The following is a 23,012-nucleotide window of genomic DNA, read 5'->3' as shown; positions in this document are numbered from 1 at the left end:
CCACTAGAGATAAAATATGCTTCGAAATAGTAAAGTTGGCAGCAGAAACACCAAAAGTGCAAAAGGTTAAAAAGAAAATGTGAACTTTACCATTACCATCTTCTCATTAATACTGTGTTTCCGGAATAAAAACTACATTTTTATAATTTTTTGGTGATCTCAGACAAATCTGAGCTTTATGCATTTGGCTCGTGCAAACATTTGAGTTCTTCAAAATTGATGTAATCTTGTGAATAATGGATTGAATGTGGTTCTGTTTTGCGTTGCAAATTGTTTATTAGGTATAATTGTCCTTTAGAGACTGAAATTTATGAAACAGCAAAAGGTTTCTGTGGTATTTATTTGGTAGTTTCTGGTGATAATTAGCAGTGAATAAAATAATCAGTTTTACATTCGGTTCTTTGATTTTAATATTCTATTTGAAAACCTACGGAAAGTCATTGCCATTTCATAAACTTTTTTTGTATTCTACATATAAAATTCTCTAATAATTTAATCGATTCGTGTTTTTTTGTTGCTAATGAAGGAAGTACAGGGAATTCTACCGTCAACAGTCTAGATCTTTCGATCAAAGAAATTTCTAAATGGTAACAACTAAAAGTTTATATATACCAAAGCAGCTATTCAAATTATAAAATGAGTGTTGTCAGCTATATACCGAGTATTTTCCAACACCTGGTACGAAACAATTCTGATGCAATTTAATTTTTTTAAAAATTGTTTCAAAACTCAATATTGTATTTTTATAATTGATGGAAATTGCAATATGGAAAATTTAGAAGTGTTGTTTCATTTTAGAACCATTCTCAATTCAATTTTTCTAGTCCGATTATTTGATTTATATAAAGAGAATAAAATTTAATTCATAGAATTATTTAAAATATAACATAAAGTCCTCTTTAAGTTAAAGATAATGATTTTTGCTTTGATCCTTTCAAGATTAACATGGCATATAGGCATAGTCAAACCAACACAATGTTTTTAAATAATAATCTTGAAAATGTGGATAAATTAGTCAAATCTCAAAAATTTTGTAGTTTTCAAAAGAAGCATCTCTACCTAAGTAATTTAAAATTAATATTGCGACTGCCTCAAAATCATCTCCATGTCATCCTTATCATTCTTTTTAGCACTTGTTTATGTGACATGATGTGGGCATATATGTGATATCATTATAAGTTGCGAGAGCTCCGTGGAGGACAAAAGTTTTATAAATATATTCATGATTCGCTCTAGATAATAGAAGTCTTATAAATATACAGGATATAACATAAACATAATATATAACATAAAGTCCTCTTTAAGTTAAAGATAATGATTTTTGCTTTGATCCTTTCAAGATTAACATGGCATATAGGCATAGTCTCTGTATGATAAAGTTTTATAAATATAAAGATTCTCTCTCGACGATAGATTTTTTATAAATAAACAGTATTCTCTCTACACAATAGAAGTTTTATAAATATACAGGGTTCTCTGTAGATGATAGAAGATTTATAAAATACAAAGAAGCACTTAGTGGTCCACTAAAATGTTGATCACATAGAAAATCGCCAATACAAAATAAACATGCTTAATACAAGATGATATTTCACTGCATATTCGCTTTTGTTTTTGCAATTAAATTTATCTTTTCAGAGTCATTTGTATCCGAGAAATGGATCCATACCATCAAACCTGGTAATGGAACTAAACACGATATGGAATATTTTGTTGCTGATCAATACAGAAAAGATTTACAAGAGCAAATAAATGAATAAAAAAGCGAATATGCAGTAAAACAACATCTTGTATTAAGCATATTATACTTATCGACCACTTTAGACGTGATCAACATTTCATGTAGATCACTAAATTCTTCTTTATCAAAACATTCAAGGCGAGTGAAACAAAATGTTTTTCATAATTCGTGATATTTTTGTCCTTTAATTTAGTCACGCTTGGAGTTTTACCAAAATATTCTGTGGACATGTAATAACATTCTATGGTAATGCAAGACGATTACAGTTCTCTTAAGAATGATCAGAATGTTCGTGATATTTTTGTCATTTAATTTAGTTAAGCTTCGAACCTCAAAAAGATAGATCATTGCACATGTTGATAAAAACTATACAAGTGATACTTCTGTGGTAATGTAAATTCTTACACGAATGATGTTGAATATTCGTGATAATTTTATCAATTTAGTCAAGCTTGGAGCCTCACCAAGATGAACACTGGGTATGTAGATAATGAGTTTCACAAGTAACATATTCTGTAATAATGTAAGAAGAATACAGTTCTTGTAAGAATGACGTAGAATATTCGTGATATTTTTGGCATTTTATTTAGTAAAGCTTCGAACCTCAAAAAGATAGATCATTGCACATGTTGATAAAAACTATACAAGTGATATTTCTGTGGTAATGTAAATTCTTACACGAATGATGTTGAATATTCGTGATAATTTTATCAATTTAGTCAAGCTTGGAGCCTCACCAAGATGAACACTGGGTATGTAGATAATGAGTTTCACAAGTAACATATTCTGTAATAATGTAAGAAGAATACAGTTCTTGTAAGAATGACGTAGAATATTCGTGATATTTTTGGCATTTTATTTAGTAAAGCTTCGAACCTCAAAAAGATAGATCATTGCACATGTTGATAAAAACTATACAAGTGATATTTCTGTGGTAATGTAAATTCTTACACGAATGATGTTGAATATTCGTGATAATTTTATCAATTTAGTCAAGCTTGGAGCCTCACCAAGATGAACACTGGGTATGTAGATAATGAGTTTCACAAGTAACATATTCTGTAATAATGTAAGAAGAATACAGTTCTTGCAAGAATGACGTAGAATGTTCATGATATTTTTGCCATTTAATTTAGTAAAACTTAGAATATCTCACGGTAGATTATTGGCCATATTGATAAAAACTATACTAATAACATATTCTGTGATCACGAAAGAAGAATACAGTTCTTCTACGAAGGACGTAGAATGTTTGACATTTTTATCATTTAATTTAGTTCAAGCTTAGAATATCTTCACTATAGATCATTGGGCATATTGATATAATCTATACAAATAACATATTCTTTAATAACGTAAGATGAATACAGTTCTTGCAAGACTTTTATCATTGAATTTAGTATCCTAACAAGGAAGATAATTTGGCTATAATTATTGGAGATAGAAAGTATTTCTAAAATAACGCTCGAATGTAAAGATTTACTGTTCCTTTTGTCTATAAAAATTCTCACAGTATACATAAAGAATAAATTGAAAGTCCTGTTGCTATTTACGTATCTGCGAATTTGTAATTTGAATTTACAAATTCATATTTTGATTTTAGACTTTATCCTGATTTTCGACTGCGTAAAATTGAAAGCACTTACTCTGTTTTTTGATATTTAGAACAGTATATTTTTTCCTACGCATTCTATCTTTCCATATCAGCATCAATTCATTTGCCATATCAGTCGATATTCCGTTTGCAAGATCTAACTACTGTATCAGTGATTCTCACTTTATGGGCTTATACTGATAGCGTATTGGTATTGTTTCCATTGTCATAATTGTTTTAGGTGATGTTTTCGGAAACTGAAGAGGTAAACCAATGGATTGGAAGTAATTTTGAAAAAGACTGCATAAAGGAAGGGAAAATGCCATCAAATGAAGAGCCCCCGTTAATTGAATGAACATAAAATCAGGCATTAATATTGTTTTTTAGAAAAACATTATTGGCTCCGTTTTGGATTAATGTTTGGCAACAGTATTCGGCATTTTGCAAACTTGCATTGAGATATTTGATGGGATTCACGATCTCTTACATGTGAACGCGTATTCTCAACTTTGGTATATTTGAAACATAAGTACAAAAAATAAGCTGAAAGTGTAACTATCAAGCTTTAGTTCAGATATTAGCTCTCTCAAAGGAATGAAACAATGTTAAATATCCCATTGGGTATTTTTTTATTTTTAATCTTAATCGCGTGTTTTTTTTTTTTTTCCTTACATATTGACAGCAAAGTAATATTGATTTTTTTATTTTATTTATCAACAATAATTTTCTTGTCTTTTTATAAAACGTTTTACTTATTATTGGCATATATGGGTATATATTATATATAGGGAAAATATATAATATATACCCATATATATACCCATATGTAAATCCCTTACTTTTTGAACGACAGCATCTATAGTCATAAAAATGGTGTCTAGGTTTAGAAGAACGGGTATGCACCATTCGACGAGATCACTTACGGTGCACTTGATGGAAAACTATGAGATTTAGCGTTCCTATTGGGATTAGCGTACAAGATAGGGAAGGATATCAGTTACAAAGAACGTTATCAGTTTAGTGCAAAAAAAAAGATACTTTGTGCGCATTATTTGCTCGCCTTTTCCAAAACTACAACGTCAGTCGATAAGAGATCAAGCTGAGCAAATAGATAAAAGGTCAAAATGCTATTCTTTGAGAGGCAAAAATGACTCCAATCTACTATTAACTGTGGGAATTACTCAAATAGCAAGAATATGTGATCTTTCTGACAACATTTGTCCTTTGATGATGCATTATTTTTTCCGTGTGTTTTCGCATCAATTGATGTGCTAAAAAAATGTGAAAAGTAAAATTCGATCAGTGGCTCAAATTTTTATAGTTGATTATGGATAACGTTTTGATCAATGGAAAGATAATTTGTAATAGCAAGTTATTTTTTTTTTTCTCTTTTTAACGTGTTTTGGTAATATTACAATTGCGGAAATCACGAGCAAAGAAATATACAATTTTAGTCTTGTTGTTTGCTTAATTTGTCTCAAATACCTTTTTGTACTAAATCCAAAATGCCCTACAATTGTGCAATTCATATTTATCTAAAAGCCTGTACTGCTTTCCAGAAAAAGAAAAGCAACAATAATCCCAGGAGTTTACGCCAGAGAGCGCCATAAACGATCTGATAGAGTAGCTTATCCATTTTATCCCCTTTACATTCTTTTTACTATGTTTAGTCACCTCTTTCATGTCTATAGATGTTGTCGTTCAGAAGGGGGGTTGAAGGGGGGGGGGGTTGAAAATATATTAAATACGCATCATGTATATATGTTTTAAATGTGTTCAGTTTTTTAAATTGTATATTTAGAAAGTGTGTATGAAATTATGTTTTATAACCAAACAGTTTGGGAACCGCTGTACTATATGATTCTGAATTGTATACATTTAATTACTAACATACCTAATAACAAGCTACCATTTATTACTGATATTTAATAATAAATACTATTATATAATAAAAAAGATGGAGGCATGATTACTTGTTGTCTGAGGCTCCTATTTGGAAGGTGGACGCCACCCGGATACCCATCACTGTCAGGACAAAGAGTGCCCACATTTGGACCCCTGAAAAGAGAAAGAAAAACATTCAGTTCTCACAATGATGGACGACGTTATCAAAATTCTAAAGAAGTATTTGATACACACAAAAAAAGGGTTTAGATGAAATCAGTAAAAGTACTGACTGAATGAAGAAAGGGAACTACTGCCTATATTATGCACATTTAGTTAATGGTTTTTATATGGGTCAACTACTTTGGACAGCAGCCAAACGTTTTCGTCATTTTTCATATCGCTTTTAATATATTCGCAATAAATTGAGCATAATAGGAATATTTCTCACTATTATGTATTCATTTTTTGCGCGACAAAATCGTTTGCAAAAAAAAAATATTTTTGTTAAACTGGCAACATTATTCATTTTCAAACGTAGTGTTAAAAGATCTAACATAGAAAAGAACTGTTGGCATGTTTTGAATATTTGTCGAAAGGTTCTTTATTATTCCAGAAATAAAAAGTAATTAAATGATGTAAATTGTTAATTTTTTCCCATGTTTCAATATACATTTACCGTTTTTATTCTATTCACCAGTTACTCTATTTTATGTGAGACATATATTGTTTCTTCTGTTTTTCCATTTCATCAAAATGCTTTCATGACATTTTATGATTGGAGCTTTTAAAACAGCTTTTGAAAAATAGTTGTAATAGTTTTATTGTAATAGATATAGGAAATAGGGATCGTTCACATACGTGACTATTTCTTCATAGAATGAAATGGGTGTTGATTGTTCTATGACCAGACGATAATACTGATTCTCATAATGTTTTGTGCCATACATCCTTGTGATTTATAATTTATTTATGAAAAAATTAAAAAAGTAAAATTTTCTCTTAGAATATTTATTATTATTATTAAAGATTTAAAAAAAGGGAATTATTAAAAATTATTAAAAAAAGTGAATTTTACAAATATTCTGAAGATAAATTTCAGTAGCGCCTTCTATTAGTCGTTTGTAAAAACTTAAAAAGCAACCCTCATATGAAACAATTCTTCCTTTCTCCTTAACTTATTCCAAACAATAATGCCATTTATAAATCAATTTATTTACCAGTAAATATTAAAGCAGTATCCCAAGCTTGTAGGGGGATGTAATACGCGTTCCTTGAAAGTTTTGCATTCTAAATTAGTAATTTCACTATTTGTTTTGTAGTCTAGGTTCTGTATTTTGTATCATGCAAATCAAATCACACAAGCAATGAAACTCAGTAATAGAAAAATAGAATAAAGTTAGAAAACAAGAAATTAAGTCTAGATTTTGATATCTCACCATCCGCAGAATTTTTTCCCTTGAAATTTTTTAATAATTTAAAAGTACTATTTGCATTTTATACGAGAAAAATGCCAACTGATCCATAATACAGTTGACAAATGCAAGTAGGATTTATCGATGACCTTTTGTAGTTAAATTCAGAATTTGCAAATTTTAGAATATGAAATTTATTTTTTAATAAACGGAAATTATCTTGTACATAACTTGTGAGGCTTCGCCCCCTGCTCGTTTTCAAGCGCCAACCCCGATGTTGTCCGAGTGATGACCTGATGTTCGCTTATTTTCAGTTAGTAAGTTTTAAAACTCCATTGGCTATACGTTCAATATTGAAAGCTTAATTTTTCCATGATGACAACATTCATCTATCGATCGGCCTAATTCAGATTCAAAACTCAAAGTCTCATAATGAGAACATTCTTTGCTCATATCTCCAATATCTTTTTTGACTCAATTTTTCACATTTTGCAGCAAATGTAGCAGCTTCAGGCTCAGCTTTTCTTTTCAAAATGGCAGATTCTCGCTAAGCGTTTCTTCCCTTTTTTTTTCTTCATTTGGTATCGCTGGACACCCCGTTATTATTTTTTAAAAAAGGGCAAGGTTAACACTTGTATTACTTAGATACGAAAACGTTTCCTTTACTCGAAAAGGAAACAAACTGGAAGGCTGTTTATTAGTATTGTTGTGGAGATTGCATTCCCGAGAACAGACTCCGCGATGTCAGTGTCCGTAGCCACGTAACATAACCACTCTACAAAAGTGATCACCCTGGTCCGGAGGCTGTTAACTGGCTTATGAAGCAACCACCACATTACCACAAACGGTGTGTTTAAAAGTAGAATTAATAAATAATATTGTATTAAATTTATTTGATGTTAATTAAACCGTTACTTTTCTTTTTTTTTGTTACAATTTCATCAACAAGTCCTATATAAATACCACAACGTAATAATAATTTTCATTAAATATGTCAAACAATACTGGCTAAACAAGTCTCAAACGCCATGGTTCAGGTGACTCGCTATCTATCATTCACAAAGTAAATAAAACGCAATGTTTATATAACTTTTTTTTATATAATAGAGAGAAAATGACAACCTAAATTTAAACAACCGAGTTTTATGTTCTCGGATGCGAAGTATCCAAACAGAGATTAGTACAATCGTCAAAACAAATTCAAACTCGAGATTTTGACGAAACTCTACTATTCAGTACACCCTGAGTCTGAAACATGAAATTTCCAAATTATATCTGTCTTCTAACACGATAATGGTAAAATTCAAAAGGTATGTGATCTTTGCATCAAATTTGTGCGGTATGGCTAGATTGGCCCTTGTGCCATTAAACCAAATCAAAAACAACGTATAACCATTTTCTTCATTATACCACGAAGAACCTGTGCGTCATTTGATAGAGAAAAAGTGTGGGGAGAAATCCAAAATGCATTTATCATTTTTCCTTCTATATTACGAAGCATATTATTTTTATATGCGTAACTATGTCCAGTGGTCTTGGTCACCCCAAAACTTTCTTGCATACTCTCTAATAATGTTGTTATTCCTGACGTATTGCATGGCAATGGCGTACAATAGTTAACATAGATTAAACTATGGCGTGAATTTAGCATTTTTGCTGAATCTGCCGTGTCATCTTTGGGGCATTTTTTGGCGATTGATCCTTGGCATGCGGTTAGTAGTATATGAATTTGTGTTTTAATCGCGTTTTCCCCAACCGATTAAAGCAAAACTACATTTATGGTCACAAGATCCCATATCAAATTTGATATTTTTTTACTCATTGTGTTTTTGAGTTGTCGAATTTGCATAATTCTGTAAATACAGACCAGCAGACGATCAACCTCTAGATGGAATTGGCTCAAAGTTTGGATTGGAGTTTGCATTATTGATGATGATTCCATGTACCGAATTTTATCTATTTAGCTCTCTTCATTTTGTAGTTATCATTTTAACTATTATTCGAACAGCTGGACAGACATACTTCCTCTGAATGCATTCTGTTCAAAGTTTGACAGAAATCTACAGGTTTGGTATAAAGAGCGAATACCATTTTTCATTTGTCTACATCAAAGTGTTTTTAAGTTACCTTTGTCACAGACAGACGGACATTTTCTAAAAATGTCTTTTTCGAACTCAGGGGTGTCTAAATCAATTGAGATTCGTCGAAATCTCGAGCTCGAATTTTTTGACGATTACAATACTTTCTCTATACTGCATGTACCAGAAAGTAAAAATTTACTCAGTTGCAGCATTCACTTCTTTGTTTAAGATATACAGTTGCTATACTAGACGTGTGTGTGTGTGTGTGTGTGTGTGTGTGTGTGTGTGTGTGTGTGTGTGTGTGTGTGTGTGTGTGTGTGTGTGTGTGTGTGTGTGTGTGTGTGTGTGTGTAATATCTCCATTAGGGAGTGAGCAAGCTATCCATTCCAGCTGGTTTAATGCAAGAACTTAACCAAATTCGATAGTAACTAAGTGTATTTAAAATGTCAAGCCCCAAAATCGAATTTTCTGGTTTCTTTATTTCTTTTTCATCAAATCTTTTTCATGCAATATTAATCAATGCTTTCTCATCTAAAACAAAAACATTTTAATCCTGTTCCTGCATACCGGAACGGCGCAGTTGGCGAGCAAAATGTGCAAAAGTTGCTTATCAATGTTTCATTGTATATTCGTGATAGTGATCACGTGACGTCTCCCAGTAGACAAGTTGGCCCATTATCCGTCTGGACGGCCGCGAGAATCCGGGCCTCCAGCATTGGAATGAAGTCGGTTAAAATAATATTAATCGATCGCATACAGAGGAGAGCGCCTCTGCACAGCTACACGATTCCCAAAAATGCTGATTGCTTTTTGGAAAGGAAATTCTATGATCGCAGAGTTTCGGTGGAGTGCTTGCTCTACTTTCTGGGGGTAATTGGTACTTTGAGCATTCGGTTAAGCAGAATTTTGCGTTTCCTTGCGTTATTTTTGGAATATCACGCCTTTGACTAGGCTGAAAGGCTTTTTAGCTCTTTCTCATATTAAGAAAAAAATTTAAAATAATAAATTTTTTTGTAAACACTTGTTTTTTTTAATTTATTTTTTTATTTTTATTTTTATTTATTTATTTTTTGCTTGTCATTTTAAACTGACTGTATAGGTAGCTAGCTATACGAATCATCTAGTAGAACGAAATTTGAACTAGATATGTCTGTAAAATGCTATATAGAAAAATTATATAATCGTTAAATATTGATATTAAATAGTATGTTATACAGTTATATTTCTACTAATAATAAAGGATAACGTATGAATGTGTTTGGAGATCTAATGAGCCAGATCATTTTACATAGAACAAATTTTTATTTTAAATTTGGTAATATATCTTTTAAAAAATATACCCCTCAAAGCAATTTTTTTTAAAAAAATATTAAATTCTAATTAATTAAAAATTAAGCAAGATTTCAGCTCTTTCCTCGTTAAATTCCGAAAATATTATAAAACGACTGATTTTTTTTGCAATGTTTTAAAATTTAAAAAATTATCTTTTTAATGATGCTGAATTAATTGAAATACAAAATGTTTCGGAATCTTGATAACTTTTATAAAAAGGTTTTTGTATAATTTTACACAATAGATTTCTTTACGGCTTTGAAATTCAAACAGTTTTCATTGTTTCATCAAAGTTTCCATCATATGATTTTTTTTTTCATTGCAAAAAGCTGAAGAAAATAGATTCCTGAGTATCTGAGCAGGAAGAATCAAAAAGTAAAAAAATGATTATTATTATTAATGAAAAACTGATTAATAAATGATGTAAAAAAGGATTAAAAATGATTATTATATTATTATAGTAAAAAAATGATTACTTTGATCATTAAAAAATGATTAAAGTAAAAAAATGATTATGAGTAAAAAACAGCAAAATTTTAAAATAGATTTCTCAGACAAGTTTTCATAATAATATTGTGACATCTTTGGACTGCCCCCCCATTAAGAAGGGCTATGTGCCTAGTAAACAGGAGAAGTTTTAAATCTATTAAAATAACGAGATTTAATGTCTTTGATAGTTTAGTAGTTCAAAATCCTTGTTGAAAAAATTATAGCCTCAAGTTATACATGAAAAATTCAATCAAAAGTGATCGCAGCTAATATTCTACGAAATATTTTGATCGCAAAAGTTAATAGGTAGTTAAAATGTTCAGAAAAAGATAGCTTAAAAGATGATGCAGTTTTGGGATTCATTCGGTCTCAGTGAAAAAGAAAAATAAAAACCATAAAATAGCTGATATTACTGTTTCATCACAAAATACTATCAGTGTAAATCTTATCTCTTCGGCGTTCTCATATAATTACAGTATCATGTGATGCGTTTTGTACTTAGTTTCAGATATATTTCATCAAGAAAATCGAAATACGGCTACTGGGTTTACTTGTGGATTTTGAGATTATGTCAAAAATAATGGGTTTCGCTATTTTCAAATTACACCAAGCTCCATTATAGATAAGTTGCGAAACTGTCGCTGGCAGTTGTATTTTTGGGATTACTTGGAGATTTTCAGATTTCACGAAGTTTTATTATACAAAATGCTAAACTTTTTACCATGATGATTGGCAGTGGTTTGTATTATTTTCCATTTGATTTTATACATTTTTAGGGGCCGTAAAAATAAACACATACCGAATCAGCTCCTTTGATAGATTCAACCTAAAATTTGATTCAAAGCTACGATTTCAATATCCAAGTTACATACCAAATTTCAATTATCTAGTTCTTTGCATTTTTGAGTCAACACGTTTATATACTGAAGAAAAGATAGACTTACAGACAATCAATAATTTAAAGATTATTATTAATATTGAAATGTATAATCCGGGATTTTTATTTGCAAAGGTTGTCATCCTTTAATGCCAGAAAGCCACAGTTAACCCTTTCTAGGGCCGTGGGAAGTATGCTTCCCACCAAATTTATCCATCTTTGTATGAAATTATGTAGGTTGGCATAAGTTCTGACAATTTTTATTAGAAATACAGAAACTTAGATGCTTCGGTTCTTTATCTCAAACAAAATGATGTGTCTTGGTTTGTTACTTAATTATTAATTAACCAAATTAATTAATCAAATTAAATTTATCTAATAAATTAAATGAATCCCTTTCCTTATTCTAATTTCAAGCCTAAAAATATTTTAACATAATACGACTAGAAAAAAATGGCCATTTAAAGGGTTAATAGATATCAAAAAGCTACATTGAACGAAGAAGAAACAACGTTTATGAAAAGCAAATTTTGGAGTCAAAACATAAAAAGACGATTTTTCTCAGTAATAGTCCACAGGTTTGTTCTGTATGTTGAATATTTCAAATAACGCACGAGGTCATTTACAGGATTTGATCTAAAACTTGATAGAGATTTACGGTTTTAAATTTGCTGCAAATGTCAAGAGATGGAATGAAAAAATATTCATTTCTGTAGTCCTTGCAAAATTATTTTTCATTTCCATTTATATAAATAAAAATAAGCATTTTCGAATCAAAATTAATGTAAATCACCGAAATTTTCCATTTAAAATCTGAAAATTATGCTGTTGTATAATTTTAAATTCTTAAAAAAATGTGAATTTAAAAATATGTCATTCTTTATTAAACAATTCTTTCTTATGTAGTTTAATGCTTATAAAATAATTGGAAATTTATTATTTGAAGTGATTATTTGAAAGATACAATGGTGCGCCTTAAAGCATTTTTAAAGTTATCCATTCGATCAAGCATGTTCAGTTTTCATATTGTTTTTGTTTACTTTCTCTTATATGAAGTATAAAGTAAATACTGTAATCGTAAAAATAAAAAAATAAAAATCCAATTCGAGATTTTGACAAATCTCTACGTTTCAGAGCTACCTGTGTTCGAAAAACACATTCTATTTTCGAATTCCTATTGCTAAATGCTAGGAAATTGTCGCCAAGAACATCTCGAAGGATCACATGATAGAAGTAAAAATGCTAAATTCACGAGAACGATCAATATTTTCGTAATTATTGCTCTCCAGCGCCATGCAAAGAATTAACAGCCTTATCCAGGATCCAGAATTTTACTTGGGGAAATGGGATAACACCTTTATTGTCTGTCTGTATATGACAAGGATAAAAAAAATTATATGGTCTTCAAACCAAAATTGTGATTTCTATCAAATTTTGTGCCAAATTTATTCATTAGGAGTCCGTCTATCCAGACACAACTACAAAACGAAGAGAGTTCGATGGATGAAATTTGGTTCATTATATATATTTATCAAATTTGGAACCAAATTTTTCAAGAGGGTTGATTTCCTCTAAATCTGTATTTCACAATCATATAAAAGCGAAACTCAAAACTACAATGACCTGTATGAAATTTGCTTTGTCATTGATTGAAATTCTAATTTTGTGTCAAATTTTTATTTCAATTGATTGGAAACAACGGGTCTAAAACACATTCTATTTTCGAATTTCTATTGCTAAATGCCAGAGAATTATCGCCAAGAACATCTCCAAGGATCACATGATGGATTCAGTAAAAATGCTAATTTCACGACAACGATCAATATTTTCGTAATTATTGCTCGCCAGCGCCATGCAAAGCATTCGCGGTCTTATCCAGAATTTTATTTGGGGAAGTAGGATTACACCTTTATTCGAGAATTGTGATAAAATCTTGTAGATACAATTCTCGCTGGTATTCATTATTCCTTTTCTATATTTTTTAATTTAACGGAAACATTTATACAAGCAAACTTTCGCCAAGCAAAGCAGCAATCTGGAAATATATAAATGTAGTATATTTTCCTGAGTTGTGAGTGGCAACACGCAGATAAATAAAGGATATTAATATCGATAGCACCTGAGAGACGGTTAAAAAAATATTTGAATCAGCTGTTTGATGAAAGGAAATATTATTTTCTCAGAGAAATAATAAAACTTTTTTTTTTGTGAGACCGAACTTATAAAAGAGATTCTGTACATCAATGACTTAGTGATTTTCTTTCTTCCTTTTTTTCTGCCTTTTTTATTACAACTAGCAATGAACATCTGTACGATAATACATGTTTTGTGTTTGTGTTCGATTTGTAAGGTCTATCTGTTGGAGTTTTTTTTCTTCCAACTATTAATGCATTAGAAAAAAAAGGCCTTCTTTATAAAGATTCATGATGTGGTGAAGGAAATTAAACTTATATATATTTACAAAATTTTATTTTTCGATTTAATTCAATTTGATAAGTGTCTCCTATTTAAGTGCAAGGACACCATGACAAATATTATCTATTTAGATTGTTTTATTTGCAGTTAAAAGCTATGCACATTATAAGATTTCTTTTTTAGTAATTAGCCAATTCAGTTCAGCATATTTTTTAACATAATTAATTTGTTAATAATTTATGACCATTTTTTAACATATTAAATATGTTAATAATTTATGATAGTTTTTTTTTTAGCATCTTTGTTTAAATATACATACTTTTACTTTTTTTATTTTAATGTTGATTATGTAAAAAAAGGATAAAAATAATGAAATTCTTGGAAAATTAATAATTATAGTTAATAAATTCTTTTCTGCAACATGAATCATTTCATTATTATTACACAAATAATAAACAAATAATAATTTTCATTCAAGTATAACAATAAAAATAAATATTTTATTGCTTAAAGCAAGCACAACATAAGCAGTGGAATGAATAATAATATTTCACTAAAAATTAATTATGTCGTATTTTATTAATTCTATGAAAAAACGTATTCTAGTTGTTATATTAATAAAATTTGTATTTTTTATGTGTTAATTTATTTAACAACTAAGCTAATAACCTCTCCTTAACCGACCTATCTAAGACAGCCCTCCCCATCAGTCTAGTAACTCAAAACAATTCTCTAATCTGCGTAATCGGAAATATGCCACTGGATCATTCCATTTGCGAGTTTGATAGGCAGACAGTTGAACATAAGACATAATTCCAAACCCTTTTCTCTAACTCTAGGAATCCTTCCTCTGATATGGTATGGAAATTTGGAGAGGGGGTACCAGCTCGGGTGTCGTCCTTAACATCTGACCGTGGTTCAAAATTATGATGTCCGTCCCCAAAATAGCCCTAGTGGTGCTTTAAAATGCGACGTAAATATAATTAAACTAAATTAAATTAAACTAAACTTACTCTATGAAATCCAAACGTAATAACTTATGCAAATCTCTATCAAATTTTCTGATAACAATGCTCGCCCTTTGCTTACAAAACTGAAAACGCAAGACGTAAACAATTATGTACATAAACTATGACAGAGAAAGAATACTTCAGAATTAATAATAAAGATGGAATCATTTAGAAAACACCTATAATAATATCTGGGTATTCCGGGATAGAATATAAATGAAGACCAACATGATTTGAGACAATCTGACCAATCCTCCCGTCGAGTGTGGCCGGGTGGATTTCAGATAAGCGTGTTTCGATGATGAATGACTTTTTCTGACGGAAAGTTGCCGAGATTACCCAGGAATTGCATTGTGATAAGGATAAGAGTTTTATTGTTGGAGGTGAGTTCTGGATCTGATAAATTTTGCATGAGACTTAAAATTTGCTTGCTTGTATGAGCCATGCATAAGGAGTATATATTGTCACAGAAATATGATAAAGGGTTTTGATGAATTTTCAAATTTAATCGGTTTGAATTTTGAAAAAACATTTTCTGAATTATATATAAATTTGTGTGTGTCTGAGCTTTGTTTACTTTAACCTGTTAACGCCCAAGGTAATTTAAAGACTGGATATCAGTAATTTCTTCTAAATTTGGTTAAAAGTCATAAGATTTAAATAATGTTAAAAATTCTTTAATTTTTTACTAATTTTTTAAAGAAAAAGAGAAGAAAATGATAAAAGGTTGTTTAAAATTTTTTTATGGATATGTATTTAAAATTCTATTTAACATACTTAAATATTTAAAAATAAAGATTTTTGAGGAATATTCAACTTTAATCATGTCTGAATTTTGGAGGGAAAAGAAAACCTTTTTGGAATTGTATCTCTGTCCGAACTGTGATTACTTTAACCTGTTAAAGTCCAACGTAATTTTATTGGATATCTCTAATTTCTTTTAAATTTTATTTAAAACTATAAAATTCAAATAATTTTAAAAATTCTAATTTTTTGCTTTATTTTTTAAAAGAAATTTTAAATAAATACTCAAAAGAGAAACGAAAGAATATGATAAAACGTTACTTTAAAAAATCTTATGGATACATAAAAGAATTTTTAACTTACTTAAGTATACAAAAATAAAGATTATTTTCGCATTCCTTGTTTTACTTTCAAAGTAATTCAGAGCAAAAACAAACATTTTTGAAGCGTTGACATTTTGACTTCAAAATTTGAATAATGGATGACATATATAAGTTGGAAACGGTTCAGAAGTTTGGGAATACTTATTAAATTATTAGACGAAAAAAAAAATGCATTCGATTTAATCACGGAAGTGAAATGTAACTGAGCTATAAAAAAGACATTAGGCTTAACCGGTAGCATAGCAAAAATCAGAATCGAAAGAATTCATATGTTTAAAACTGTGGAACTGTGTCTAATTATGTTCCGAATTTGTCTGATAAAAGATGTGAATTTCCGAAACGTTTCCAAAATGTTTGCCGTTTTTTTTTTTTGACTAATTATATGGTAGAGGAAAACACATATTTATGAGAATTTTTTTATATGCGTATTGATCCTCATATTTGAAATATATTTTAATCTCTTATTTTATTTATTTAACGAGAATTAAAACACTTATTTACTTGTTCATTTTCATATTTCTCAATGAAAATAATATTTAATGCAATTATCTATGCTTAAATTACCACAACTTCAATTATATTCATTATTATATAATTATGCAACCATTATCTTTAAATAATTGCAGAAATCTGCGTTGGGAAAAAAAGACCTATTGTCAGGCTTACATCATTAAATAAATATATATTTGAAACTCAATATAAAATAAAAATATTTTTCAGGCAATAGTTTCCTTGTTGTCATTCACAAATGTGAAAATTATGAAATCATAAACAAGTGTGAAAAAAGGGCAATAGGAAAAGCCATTTTGGTCCTGCCTGAATTGGTACCAATCAATCTTGGTTTCATAATTTGTAGGTGAATTTGGCGACTTTCACATTACGCCAAGAACGCCAAGCTTCATCATATGTAAGATACCGAGATTTCACTAAGATGCAATATTTTCCATTATACATAACATAGCAAATTTTTCCAAATAGTTACATTCCCGGGTTTACCTGCCGTTTATCATATTATGATAAGATCCATTTTTACATAAGGTACCAAGATTTCGTCAAGATGATTGCATTCCGAAATTTACTTGACGATTTTTAAAAAACACCAAGATCCGTTTCATACACGATGCTAAGATTTTTTCCAAGATGGTTAGCGACTTTGGTTGACGATGATTTACTTTTTTTTTCCGCCAATTTACAAATACTTTATTTTTTAATATATTTATAAGTAAAGTTTTTATAAAAAGTATACCAAAAATTTGAAAAGAAAATATTCTGGATTTTCTATAGTAGAATTATTTATCCTTGGATCAATAATTATAATAAAGATGAAAGTTATGAAGTATTTTACCGTTTTGAATAAACTGGGAATGCAGTATTTTATTCGAATTATCGGAAAATATTTGTTGTTCAGACTTTGTTGTTCAGACTTTTAATACGTATTTAATGGTCCAGCAATTTCTCAATATAGCTTTTAATACTGATTTAATATCGCATAGCTATTACGTAAAGTGATGCACAATTTGTATTTTTTTAAAAGAAAAACGCGACTTTTTAAAATAAAAAGTTCTATGTATAAGCTGAAACTAAATATCGACTATTCAGCTTCCATATATGTGACCAAAATATATCAAATTCATTTTATTAGTAAAAAATAAGTATGCCATTTACATTCAATTATCTAAATAAAAGCAAAAGGTATTTTTTGAACTCTTTTTAGATGAAATTTGAGTTTATTATTCTATTTTTATTTTCGAATACTTCAGCTAAAATCCCTATTAAAAATATCTATAATTCTTTTATATCTACCTGGATAAAAATATAATAATGACAAATAAAATTTGAGTATATCACAAGTAGAAGAGAAAAAAAGGTCCAAATGATAGCCTTCTTGCCAAGAAGACAATATTCTTCAATCAAGAGGTAAAACATTCAATAGCTATAAATATATCTGACTATAATAGATAACTCCAGTGCAGACATTTTCTTTACTCTAATTTAACACCATAGGGTTGGGTTGGCATCTGGTTTAAATGTGTCAGGTACAGGTAGATACTGATATTTGATTTTACTTGATACAATCAGTAACCGGATGTTTCTCCGTTGGAATGATACCGTGCATTCGATGGTAATCGATTCTCGCATCTGCGCCAAGACTCTTAACTGATACTGACACGAATTTGATTCCAAATTGAGATTTGATTCTTTCGGAAGCGGTAATGATGACGATGAGTTTGTGGCCTTGGATTGGACAGTGATTGATGGGTGAATGGGAAGAGGAAGTGAAAAAGTTTGTTAATATAGTTAGCATAGGAAAAGACGAGAATTATTCATCAATATGTGCACCGATACATGGGATAAAGTACAGTATTGGCTGAGGATAAAAAATATAAATAAAAAGGTAAAATAACAACACCAAGGATGATGAAATAAGCTATATTGTACTGATAGTTTGTATCAGGTTGGTATTAGGAATGGGCGATGACGGAACTTCACAATCGCGATTTATCATCAAACACATATCGATATTTTTCGATATATCGTGATATCATTATTTATTTATAGCTATTATAAGTTATAAATAACTTCTCTTAGCATATTGGCAAATCAGAACGACTCCAAATAAAAGGAAGTTTCAATTTATAAAATAAAAATATTTGTTTTCTTTTGAATAAAAATAATTAGAAAATAATTTTGTTAAAAACCCCTTTAGTAAAGTGTGTCAATGCCAAAGCAATATCTGTATGTTACAATTTATAACATTGCGTTTAAAACAAGTATATATAAAAATACTTATTATATAAATATATTAGAATATGACAGTATTTATGGAAATATTAGCAAAAATTCTGTACGAGGGTCAGTAAGAAAGAAGAGCATCAAAAATATTAACCAAACAAAATCGAATACCAAAATCGGTTACCAAAACAAAATCGAAAGCGTAAATTAATTGTGAATATAGATTTATTGTATTACGATTTTTCTTGAGACGCTTGGCAAAAGCAGAAATATAATGGAATTTCTTTTTTTTTTTATGCGAGTATGTTTAAGTGTGAAAATGCGAGCTCCGAGTAAAATTGTGAATTTAATCTGAATTAATCCTTTTTGCTTTTATTTCTAAAGATTTCGATTGAACAGTCAATAACCTTCTGATAATCGCGATTATTTCCCACTAGCTTTTACGCGTGGAAATATATAGGAATTTATAGCATCATTGGCTTAATCTCTTGTTACTCCTGCGTATGCGTGTTTTTTCAACGCCAATTGGGGCAACACAAATGTATAAATTTTCTATTCCAGTTGGGGTAACGCAATATAGATTATACATTTTTAATTTCCTTCATTCTGTTTTATTTTAATTCAAAAGTACTTCAGAATGAATACGGAAGATCGATTAATTCACAATGTTTAATTTTAAATGTATCGAACACCAAGAAAATAAACAGAAGCGTTTGAAATAATAGTCAAAATCATGTTAAGCCTAATCTCATTGGCGTGGGGGGGGGAACCTTGAAGCTTTACTCATTTGGCGATTTTTGTCGAGAAAGTTAGTTTTTAATTAATAAAAAGTTAACCACTCAATTAACCGGAATAACTAGTAACCTATGTCCTATTCCAGACTATAGTCTATATCTGTGCTAAATTTCATCTAATTCCGTTCAGCCGTTCTGAGTGATTGACTAACATCCGTCCATCCATCCATCCATTCATCCATCCAAACTTTCACATTTATAATAGTAGTATAGATAATTCAGTTAAGGAAAAGAAAGCAGATTATTCCATAATGACATGCGTAAAAACAAATACTTTTATATATTAGAATAATACAGTACATAGAGAAATATTAACAAAAATTCTGGATTTGAAGTTGAAAATGAATGAGGAGAAACAAATTGAACACTGGCCGGTAACTAAAACGATATTCAAAACGTAAATTAATTTTGATTATAGACTTATTTTATCACGATTCATAGTGAACTATTTATTCCTGATCAACTTATTCATGATCATGATTTCGATAGATCGATATTTTAAAAAGCTGGCATCAAAAAATCGATTTTTTTCTCCGATAAATCAAAAATCGGCACAGCCTTAGTTGATATAGTTTTATCCAGCTGAAAGCAAATTAGGAGAAAATATCAATTAAATCCAAAAACTAATATTGAATACTTGTTTCTCTTAGTAGATGTCAGTTTTGTGAATCTGATAGAAAGTACCAGGTTGATGCATTATAACCCAATTCTATAGCATCAGTCACTAACAGAAATAAAACATTCGTTCTGTCGCCTTCAAATCAAAATAATATTATAAAGAATCAACAGATGGATACGATTTACCTCTTTTCGAACAAAGATTTTCGATTTCGTTTCGGCCAAATGGTTTGCTCTTTAGACACCTCGCTTTTCAAATTCATTTTTTCACCTTAGCAGCGGTGTTACTTCCAGATGCTGAATTGAAAAAGCAATTCAAAAATTGCAAGAGAAAATTACGTTTCATGCATTCGCTTTTTGAATGTCTGACATTTCAACAAATAATATTTAGATTTATAAGCATCTCAATTCGTCTTGAAGATATTTTGAAGGCGTCGTTATTTTCTTTTTATGGAAAAAAATCAAACTAAATTCTATACAGAAATATTTCAGTCTTTTGATAAATAAAATAATTTTTATTTTAGTAATTGACTAAGCTTCACTTTACTCTTATAATCTTTCACTTAACAGAAAATGAAGAGAAAAGTGATAAACTGATTTATTTACTAAAATATAGTCAAATTCAAAATCTAGTTTTGCATAGTCTAAAAACTGTACATAATATTTTATTTCTAAACATTTATCAATGATAGAAAAATATATTTCTTTTAAAACAATATTGTTTTTATCTCTAATTCAAAGCAATTTATCCCTTTTAATTGATGATAATTTAATATTAATCAGTAGAAGGGGTCTTCCCAAATATTTCTCAGAATACTCTAGGCATACTCTTTAATAAAGATGTGTTGTGCTGTGGCTTATCCCACCTTGTCGACAGTAACATCAAACCAGGTCCATGAGCCCGAACGCCCTCAAACGATGTAGCACTGCCTCAGGAATCGAGAACAGCTGGATTTTATTGAAACCGATGCAAGCTAAAATGTGGGCAGGAGCAGCTTGAGTCGCATTGCACTTTGGACACAGGAGAAAAACTTTGTTGGCCGTCACATGACGTTGTACACGTGTGTGTCCACTTCGAAATTTAGCGAGAGTTGTCTGATCGCGCCTGTTGCCAACCCCAATTAAAACAGCACCAGGGCGACTTTCTGCATACCATTCATGCACGGGGATCTTCCTCCAAGAAGAACAAATATCTTGCCTGAACCGAGTATCAATTTCTGAAAAAGTAAGGCAGCAGGCAGCCACCATGAACAGTATCCTTATGGCTGCCCTCATGGGCCAGACCATCAGCAATTTCATTTCTGTGTACAATCACATGCGAGGGAACCCACTGAAAGGTGATCTTAACATTGGTAATCAAGCGATTCAAAAGCCGGACGATGTTCTTAGTCATGCGGTCCCGATGCCACCACCATTCAGATAAATGTTGAATGGAGCTTTGGCTGTCACTCAGAATCCAAATGTCAGTGCAAACACTCTCAGTTATGCAAAATTTCAAAGCCTCCTCAAGAGCTATTAGTTCTGCACGGAACACTGAGGCAATTGTCGGGGTTTCTTACACAGATCCCAATGCCGTTCTCCTTTTTAACAAAGAATCCACTACCCGAAATAGTGTCTTCACCCATACTTCCGTCAGTGTAGATCTGTAACGCATCAAAAAGGATTGTATCTATAGTCACCAAAGCAAGCTGTCTAAGATATTTCGGGTGATGTGTGCTCTTCTTAGTGTATAAGTTCTGTTCGGTTTTGAAAAAGACCCGAATATAGAATGAATCAGCAACATCCGTACCACAAGTTAGTGAGACGTATTTTACTTCGTTATGCAGCCAACCCTCACATTCAGCAGGGCTAAGCGGACTTTGTCTCTTCAGACGGCGATTATTACTCCAATTGCGCACATAAATAGACGTTCTGTGCTGTTCACCGTAACTGATGAACAAAGATGTTATCTCAAAGAGCCCTTTGCATGACACTGACGTACAATAGATATGAAATACGAATATTAGATGAAATTTTATCATTCTTACTGCATCTGTGATGTGATCGTTGACGAGTTTTATTTGAGAAATGAATCCCTGGTTAATGGTATACGAAAACCGAACTTGTGTTCCAGATGCATTTTTCCCAACCGATTGAAACAAAAATTTGGCACAAAACCAAGCTTGTAATCATAAAATCCATATTAAATATTTAATGTATTTAAGTCATTGCACATTTGAATGATCACATTTGCCTGCTTCTGAAAGTACAGACCATCAGATGGACAACCCCTGATTGAATTTAACTCAGAATTATATTGGTGTCAACACTATAGATGGTTAATCCTTATACCGAATTTTATCTGTCTTTCTTCCTTTTGCAATTATCGCATTAAGTTATATTCAAACAGCCGCCGGTCAGACAAACTACCCTCCAATAGATTTTGCTTGAAATTTGATAAAAATCTACAAATTTGGTAACCAAATACCAAATGTCACCCGTCTATCGCAAAGAATTTGAGTTTTCGTGTTTACAGACAGACAGACATCACAGAAAAATGTGTTTTTTGGATTCAGGGAGATCAAAAACATGGAGATTCTTCGAAATCTCGAGTTTGAGATTTTTGACGTTTAATATACTTTCTCTATACTTCGCATACGATAAATTAAAAAAAGAAAAGAAGGAAAATATACTAACGTTTTAAAATTCATTTAAAAGTACATTTTTAAATATCAAGTATAGCTTATTGTTTCCCATTTCCTGTCTCAGCTTAGCACTAATTACTCAAATCTAAATGAAAAATTGCTTTTGTGGAGAACGGTCGAAATCAGCGTTGTGTTTTGAAATATTCTCGAAAGATGCGGGCGATATATGCTAGTTAGTAAAGAATAAATTTCTTTAATTGTGGTAATAATTGTATCAT

General features: G+C 30.5%; 1 protein-coding gene across 2 annotated transcripts in view; it reads right to left on the bottom strand.

Annotated features, from left to right (window-relative positions):
- The window catches only part of LOC129965520 (glutamate-gated chloride channel-like), a 253,593-nt gene that overhangs the window by 111,883 nt on the left and 118,698 nt on the right, over nucleotides 1-23,012 (bottom strand). For both annotated transcript variants that reach the window (XM_056079489.1, XM_056079490.1), the window contains exon 2: nucleotides 5,309-5,393. In XM_056079489.1, the coding sequence (XP_055935464.1) occupies nucleotides 5,309-5,385 (77 nt within the window). In that variant the 5' untranslated portion in view covers nucleotides 5,386-5,393. The remainder of the gene's footprint in view (nucleotides 1-5,308; nucleotides 5,394-23,012) is intronic.

The sequence above is a fragment of the Argiope bruennichi genome, chromosome 4, assembly GCF_947563725.1.
Source record: "Argiope bruennichi chromosome 4, qqArgBrue1.1, whole genome shotgun sequence".
NCBI lineage: Eukaryota > Metazoa > Arthropoda > Arachnida > Araneae > Araneidae > Argiope > Argiope bruennichi.
The sequence above is the reverse complement of the archived record's forward strand: the minus strand, read 5'-3'. Positions and strand labels throughout refer to the sequence as shown.